The following is a 7964-nucleotide window of genomic DNA, read 5'->3' as shown; positions in this document are numbered from 1 at the left end:
GCACTAAGAGGAACACGCTGAGTTTTAGGGCGTTAGAGGATGTGAACAGGCCATGAGCACTGAAAGACCTTGAGGCTGCGGCCCACCCACGCCCAGGGCTCCTGTCCACCTTAGTGACAGCTACCAGAGCAAACACTTCCCCTCCCTGTAGGAAAGTGGGAGGGTGTGCTGTGGGTCATGGGAGGTGCCCAGAGCTCCCGTCGCGGCAGGAGCATGCAGAGAAGAGACTGGGTGGTGAGAGCCGCCCTGGCTGGAAGGGACCCACTGGGGGAGACTGTGGGTGGGGTGTGGTGGAGGAGGTGGGTCATGGGGCTGCCCCAAGGGTGCTTCTCCACCACAGCCCCTGCCCCCTTCCCAGCTGCAGGGAGATGAGCGGCCTCCTCTACCCGGCTCAGGGCAGTGAAGCGGTCACCACAGACTGAACCGGGAGCTCCTCTCTGTGGTTCTGGTCAGCTGTTCTGGTCACGGCAAACCTGACTAACACAGGTGGACGCCGACAGGCCAGGTCTCTCCTCCTGCTCCCCCCAGATCCAAAGGCCTCCGCACGCATGGGGCAGAATTCCTCTCGGGCGCCACCTGCTCCACTGTCTACTCCCCCAACGCCGGGCCAGTGGGAACTCAGGGGCACGCTGAGGTGGGCTCAAACCCCAGGAGTTGCAGGGCCACCCGCACTGCGGGCCGAGGGCAGTGCCCAGGCCGCGTACTCAGGCCCAGCTCGCCTTGTGAGCTGACCGCAGCTTCTCAGCCGCGGTGCTTCTGACCTCACTGGGCGGAGGCGCCCTGCCTGCTCCCTCAGCTCTGCCCACAGCTCCAGATTAGTGCCCTGCTGCCGACCCAGTCCAACTCTCCTCCAGGGTCCACCTGACAGACTGAAGGAAGAGAGACTGAGCTCCGTCCTGGAGCCCGGTGTCCCTCCCGGTCAGCGCTCCAACAACCGTGCTGGGATCTAGGTGTGGCTTGGAAGGACGTGAAAGGCGACAAGATTATTTTCAAAAGTTCAGATTTCAAAACACTGCTTCTCAGCAGGACCTCCCATGGCATGTGTTTGGCTGGTGGTGGAATGGGGCTTCTCTGCTGACCTGCTGACCCCTGCAGGTGAGACGGGCAGGCCCTTGCTGGGGTTCCTGGGGGGATGGCCAAGCCCCACCCCCATTCTTTCACAAAACAGGTCAGTGGATGCATTCTCCTTGCGAGGCGGCCTCTCACTCTTTCCACCTGACCAGACCCTGTTCCCCCTCACCCCACCTGGCCCCCAGCAGGCCCAGCAGGGCTCACACACTGTCCTCCCGGCCTCTTGAGAAAAGCAAGACTCCAAACCTTGTTGAAAGGCTGGTGACTCAGAAAACACGGAGCCAGTTCTCATAAACCCAGCAGGAAGCAGCGGCAGAGCAGCACCCACACCCCCCAGCACACAGAGCCCCACCGGGCCGTGGGCTTCCCGCGGCACAGACATGCCCAGAACCTGTGGAAACGTCCCCTGAAAACACGTCATGCTGCTCTTGAAAGCCGTGCAGAAACAAGAACACAGCAGTGGCCAAGTGTGGACGGTCTGCTCGGTGCACAGTGGGCAGAGGTGCCTCGGAGTCTCCACGCGGCGCCAACAGCCCCTCAGTTCCGCTTGGCCTGGCCGCTCTCCCCGTTGACCAGTGTCTTCTCCTGCTGCTCTGCCAGGGCCTGCCACTTCTGCCTGTTCCTCTGGCAACCCTCCAGCAAGGGCCGGCAGTCCTCTGACACGTGGGTCAGGGCCTGGAGAGGAAGAGAGGAAGCAGGTGGAAAGATGCAGGCTGCAGCCGGCCCAGGCCACGCTCCACTCCTCCCGGGGGCCTGGCCTTCCCACATGGACAACACATAGGGACCTGAGGAGGGAGTCCCCCGCAGCACCGAGGTGTGGAGGCTGGGCTGGTGGGACCTGCTCTTTGGGGAACAGGGCTTGTGACTGTGTGGTGCAGATGGCTTCGGGGGTGACGTGCAGGCTTGCAGCCTGGCTTTATGCCAGGCACAGGGGATTTTCACCCCAGGCCATCGTCAGGGCCCGTTCTCACTCAGAGTGGCACCACGGTCTGCATTCAGCTGCAGCAATGTCATCGAGGAGGATTTCCTCGCCACAGACACACTGAATAGCACCGGGCGATGGGGTGGGGTGCTGTGTGGCTCTGGGGTGCCCACTAAAGACGCACAGAGCCAGGAGGCGCAACGCCAGGGGCGCAGTCCCTGCTTGCGGGAGCAAGTGGGAAGCACAGAGCCGGGCTCTGCCTCCAGCGACTCCCCATGTGGCCGAGTGGCTGCTCCCTGCTGGTCCCTGCAGCAGAACACTCCGGTGGACGCGGAGGACACACGCTTCGCGTCACAGGGCGCTTTCAGGGCCGACTCGAACAGAGAAGGGGTCTCTGTAGGTACATGACGCCCAGGGGACGACCCTGCAGAGGTGATCTGACACGACTCTTTCTACAAGGACTGAAAGGCCCAGACCCCATTTGTGTATTCACTGGGCCTCCACCAGCCGTGGGGAGGCGGCAGTCCTGCCGAGCGCCAGGCCCAGTGCCTGGTGCTCCTGAGGACTGATCAGCAGGGAGGGCAGGCAGGAGAGGAGGGCCGTGCCCGGTGCCCCTGGAGGGGCTCCCCTTCCTCTCCGGGCACCGCTTCCCGACTGTGTCTCTGGATGGACCCCAGGTGTGGTTCAGGAGCCACCTGCCTGGGTGAAGAGTCCTTCTCCCTGGAACCCAGTCTCTGAATCCCAGACACCCTGGTCAGAGGTTTCCAGGACTCCCTGTTCTGGACGTGCTAGGGCAACTCCACGCTGAACGTTCCTTTCCCAAATAACTAAAGGCTAAAAGCAGTTTTCTGTTTGAACTTTGAAAGACGAGCTCTTCTTTCTGTACTTGGGTCGGAAGCATCTAAACTAGTCAACTGGGTATTGCGGGGAGCGGGGAATCTCTTCACCTGTGCACAGACAAATAAAAATCCCCAACTCCTAAAAGTCCACATCGGCCAAGCCAGCAGGAGTGTGGGGACAGGAACCCGCACGTCCTGAGACACGTCCTCCCATCCTCGGGTGAGTTTCTTCAGATCACAGTCACAGTGTGGCAGAGAGGAAAGTCAGGCAGCTCCCTCGGGGAGGCCCAGGTGTGGGGCAGAGAGGTCAGGAGAGCAGAGTGCACGCAGCTCCTCAGGACACGCCCTGCCCTCCCACACCCCTGAGGAGCCCCACCCAGTAGGCGTCTGTGGCTAGCACGCAGTGGGACCCTTGGGCCTGCACACAGTGGGCATTCAAGCTGAATGAAGTTTTTGAGAATAAAAATACAAAACGTGTTCCCTGCTCCATGCCAACATATTTATCAGCAAAAGAAGCAAAGCTACTTTTTTTTCTTTTTTCTCGGTTTAGAACAAAAAGTATGTGCCTAGCGCCAATCTCTCGGATTTATTCAGGCTTTAGTTCACGACATGCCTTAAGCCAGCACACCAGGAGCTCCCCATAAATACCTCGTAGAGCTGCAGGCAAACGGCGTCGATGAACCCGACCTGCATGCTGGGGATCTTGTTCTTCTTCTCCCTGTTCATCAAATCCTGAAAACAGACACAAACAGGGGTGCATTTGTTTGCAGAACACAACAAATGTGGGCTCTGAAAGATGAACTGGGCCAGCCTGGGAAGCCAGGTGGCAGCCTCATGCACTCCCCACCCTAGGATGGAGAAGACTGGGGAGGTTTGCAGGAGATGGACGCAGTGCGAGAAGCTCTTGTTGCTGGAGATCTGTGCCCCCAGGCTGTTCCCTCTGGGAACCTCCTGACAGTGAAGAGGGCAACACATGCCCAGCAACAGCCCTCCAGCACTGTGCCACAGGTGGCAGGGCCCCACGCATCCTGACGCCAGGGCAGGTGCCAGGAGGGGCTGCAGGTGTTGCTCACAGCCATGAAAACGTCGCAGAGCAGCACCTGCCTCGCACAAGCGCCTGTGTCATCAGAAGCTACAGGGCCAGAGGGACACCTGGGACGGAGCTTCTCCTCGCTTCTGCCTCCCGGGTGACACTCACACTTCTAACAGAACAAGTGCCGAACAACAAAAGAGCACCGGGTCCCCGGGGAAGACCCCACAGAAGCGGGAGAAAGCATGGCTCTGGGCCGCCCCAGGGCAGTGCCAGGAGGTAGGGTTCTTACGGTGGGCTCGATGTTGAGTTCCTTCCTCTCTCTGTCTCCTTGGTCAAAAAATTCAGTTGCTACCAGTTCTGCTATCTGAAACAAACAATAGGCTGCGTTCAGGCAAGGAGAAGCACGTCAGTCTTTAAAACAGAGACCCTGGGTGGAGACCCCCACCGGCCAGGTCTGTGTCTCACCAACACCGATAAGCAGAACCGCGCAGCGGTGAGCCCCGCAGACAGTGCTGACTCACTGCGTGGGAGGCACTCACAACCTTCTGGGTTGAGCACTGAGAGCCAGGTGCCATTTCTGCTGGCCAGCGAGAGGGAGTCAGTGCCATGTGCAGGGTCAGCAGCTCACTCAGCACCCGTTAGTCCAGGTGCTGCCAAGACTCAGCAGCAACAGGCCCTTTGATCATAGTGGTGGGTGGACAGGCCCTGCAGCTTCTTCTGACCTACACGTTCCCTCTCAGCTCTCCTCAGTTTCTCCTTGCCTCGATGGACAAACTGGTGGCTTATCCTGCAGCCTCGAAGTGAGGATGCTCTCCCTGAGGCTGCTGGGTCTGGCCCCTGCATTTAGGGCATGTGGTCGGGGGCCGGCCAGCGGAAATCAGTCTTGGTGGGGCTCCCTGGCGGCAGTGCTGTGCACTCCCATCAGTGGCTGCAGGAAGCCCAGGTGCTTCTGTCTGTGACGCTGGCAATCATCAATGATCTCTGCCTACATCAGTCAACTCGGGGCTGAGAAAGGGTGATGTTCAAAGCCAACATTCCCTTTTCCTTTATTAGTTAAAATAAGATAGAGGGAAGCTTCCCACGGCAACCGTGTAGTGACATCCCAAGGCTCCCTACAGTTTTTATCCTATAAAAGGAAGGAGAGATGCCCGATTTCCCACTTAAAAAAAACAAACCAGGCTCTCAAGATGACCACGAAGGCTGTTTTCAGTATTTTTAGTGTTAATTTGAATTTGTGGGTTGGAATATATTTATGCATTTCCATCCTGACTCCATGCTGGCACAGGGGCTCACTAAGCCGGGTTCTCCGCCGGGTCTTGGGGCCCCTTGCTGGTGTGAGGAGACGCTCTCCCGCTTGTCCTGTGAGCCTCCTAGTGGTGCCAGCCCACCACTGCGGCACGCAGCCTGCTCCTTAGCTGAGGGCTTGGAGGTTTCAGGCGGGACCCGGTCTGCTCACTGCACTCACCCTCAGGGGCCTGAGCCCGGATCACCTGGTTCACAGAACATCTCCAACTCCAGTTCAGGACAAGAGGGTTTCTGCAAGCCTCAGTCTGTGCTGGAAATCCTAGCTCTTAACCCTGGTGAAATTTCTTAATGCTCCTTTGTGCCACATGCCACGCAGAGTCAATACAGAACTGCCACGTTTTTTTCTGGTGTTCCAGTGGTAGGGTTTAATGCCCCTTAGAAAGAATCAGCACTTCCTAGGACTAAACATCAAGTTTGTTTCCTTTATGTCCAAGATTTCATGATTTTAAAAATACACTCAATTTTGTTTCACAATCAGGAAAACTGCGAGCATGTCCCAGAGTCTCGCCTGTCACCACGCGACAGGCCGTGGTGGAGCTCTGGCTAGACACACCCCTTTCACTGTCCTTCTGTGGGAAGTCACTCACTTCCCTTTGTGGATAAACCTGTTTTTTTAATATAAACATTTACATAATATTCACATTTTGCTCCTTCGTATGTAAGTAGGAACATAACACGTTTTTTCTCCAGCTTGCTTTTTTCACACAAACATCTCTCTCTGGACTCTTCATAGAGATGACCCTCATTTCTACTGACAGTGCGTGGGTCTGTGTGGACGGGCCGTGGTCTCTTCGGTCATTGCTGATGAGTGTGTGGGCTGCTTCTTTGCTGGTCCCAACAGCCGTGAATAAGCACTTCCAGGCTCTCCCCAGGGTCTGGATAAGATGCCAGAAGCAGTGGCGAACAGGCCCCAGTCTGAATACTCCTCGAGGCTGCGACTCGGAGCCCTCAGCGTCCCCCAGCTGCCCCGACTGAGCACGCTACAAAACTCCGGGATGTTTGTCAACCTGTGCATTCCGCGATGGGGGAGAAGCTGTGTGGATCCCCAGGGGGGATGATGCCCGCAGCTGTGTCTCCACCCCGCTGAGACAGAAGGTGCCCAGGAGGCTCCCGTTGTCCTCTGCTCTTCCTCTCCCTCCCTCCAGAAGCACAGGACCACTCCCACAGGCCAGCCTGCCGGCGCTAGAACTCCCTGTGAATGACACTGGGCTGTGCCCCTGCGTCGGGCACATTCCCGAGTCATCTGTGACCCTCCTGAGTGGCACAGCACCTCCCAGTACGAGGGTACACTGCCACACGCTGACCCACTCTCCTGGGTGGACGTTCCGGCTCCCTCCAGGGTCTGACTGTCGGGAACAGCACTGGCCCGGGGTTCCGTGCAGGCCTGCTGGGTTGGTGTCTCTTATGACCGAGGCTCGGAGAACTTTCTCCAAGGAGAAGTCGTTCCCGGTAGGAAAGCCCGCCGACCTGGTGTGCGCATCTCTGGCTCACTTTCCACAGGGTGGCTGGCGTCTTTCCTCTGCTCTTCGCTCCTTGTCTGTTGAGGTATTAACGGTCAGTACACGGGCAGCTGTCCTCCTCGTCTGTGCCCTGGAGTCTGTGGAGGCACAGGCTTCCTCTTTGTGGGGCTGACTCTGTGGGGGGTCCTTTGCTTTTGTGTGCCCTGAGCCTGTCCCTCAGGTGCCCACCAGGGTTTAGAACTCACCTGGAGTCCACATGTGTGCACTGGACCCAGTCCTGTCTCCCTCCACCGGTCATTCGCTCAGCCCACACGAGTGAGCTCTTTCCTGTATTTGGAGTGCTATTTGCTATACAGTGAACACCTGCAGTCCTGGACCAACCGCGGTTCTCCTGTGCTCTGCTGATCTGCCACCCAAACCAGACACTTGTGATTATAGACTTTGGAGTATTGTTTCCATATCAGAACACCAACACCTGATTGCTTCACCTTTTCAGAAATTTTGGGTGTCTTTTTGCTTTTTACTTCCTCCTAAATAAATTTTAAAATCATTTTTTTTTCTAGCTTGAGAACAAAAATTTAATAGCCTAAAATCTGTAAATTGGCTTAAAGAGAGAGAAACGATACCTTTCTACTGATTTTTTTTCTCTTAAGAACATGCTACACCTTCTCATTTATATCAATCTCATCTTCTGCTTTAGCAACACAAAATGTTTTCTAACTTCTTTCATATAGTTTTTGCATGTTTTGTCTGTCCTTAGGTATTTAATACCTTTATTTACTCTTTCCCGTCATAGAGGCTTCTCCTCTGTTTTATCTTATAACTGATTTGCTCATTTAGCTTGCCCACTGTTTATTTTAGGCTTGTCAGATATATGATAATTTTACCTGCAGGTGGAGATAGTTTTACTTCTTTATTTGTAATTCTTACGATTCTTAATTACTTTTGCTTATTTAATTCCATTGGCTACTTGCTCCAACACAAAGTCTCACTTTTTTCTCTCTTGGGGTAAATCACGATTTATTCTTTAAGGCAGTGTCAGTTCGGTAATCCCAACACATGCCATGCCATCTCTGTGGGTGTGACCTCATGTTCTTGTCCCCTGGTTCTGACGTGGTGGAGGTTTCTGTCGACAGTCACGGCTCTCACAGGGTTGCGTGCTTAGCTCCAGGAGCAAAGGAGTCGGAAAGAGAAGGGCCACCGGAGTCGGCAGAGCTGCTGGACAGCTCCAGGCCAGCTCCACCCTGCAGACCGCCCATACCGTGGACCAGGCCGGCACTGCCATGCAGCCCTCAAAACCACCCCCACTGGACAGACGGCAGGCAGGTCCAGGG

General features: G+C 56.1%; 1 protein-coding gene across 1 annotated transcript in view; it reads right to left on the bottom strand.

Annotated features, from left to right (window-relative positions):
• Positions 1-631: 631 nt before the first annotated feature.
• PDE5A (phosphodiesterase 5A) overlaps positions 632-7964 on the bottom strand; it is a 92524-nt gene continuing 85191 nt past the window's right edge. Inside the window, exons 19-21 of the mRNA XM_081304413.1 lie at positions 4155-4229; positions 3481-3564; positions 632-1746 (exon numbers count right to left, since the gene is read on the bottom strand). Of these exons, the coding sequence (XP_081160539.1) occupies positions 1609-1746; positions 3481-3564; positions 4155-4229 (297 nt within the window). The 3' untranslated portion in view covers positions 632-1608. The remainder of the gene's footprint in view (positions 1747-3480; positions 3565-4154; positions 4230-7964) is intronic.

This window comes from Spermophilus citellus (assembly GCF_964194105.1).
Source record: "Spermophilus citellus genome assembly, chromosome: 8".
In the NCBI taxonomy this organism is placed as follows: domain Eukaryota; kingdom Metazoa; phylum Chordata; class Mammalia; order Rodentia; family Sciuridae; genus Spermophilus; species Spermophilus citellus.
This window is presented reverse-complemented; position numbering and strand designations above follow the sequence as displayed.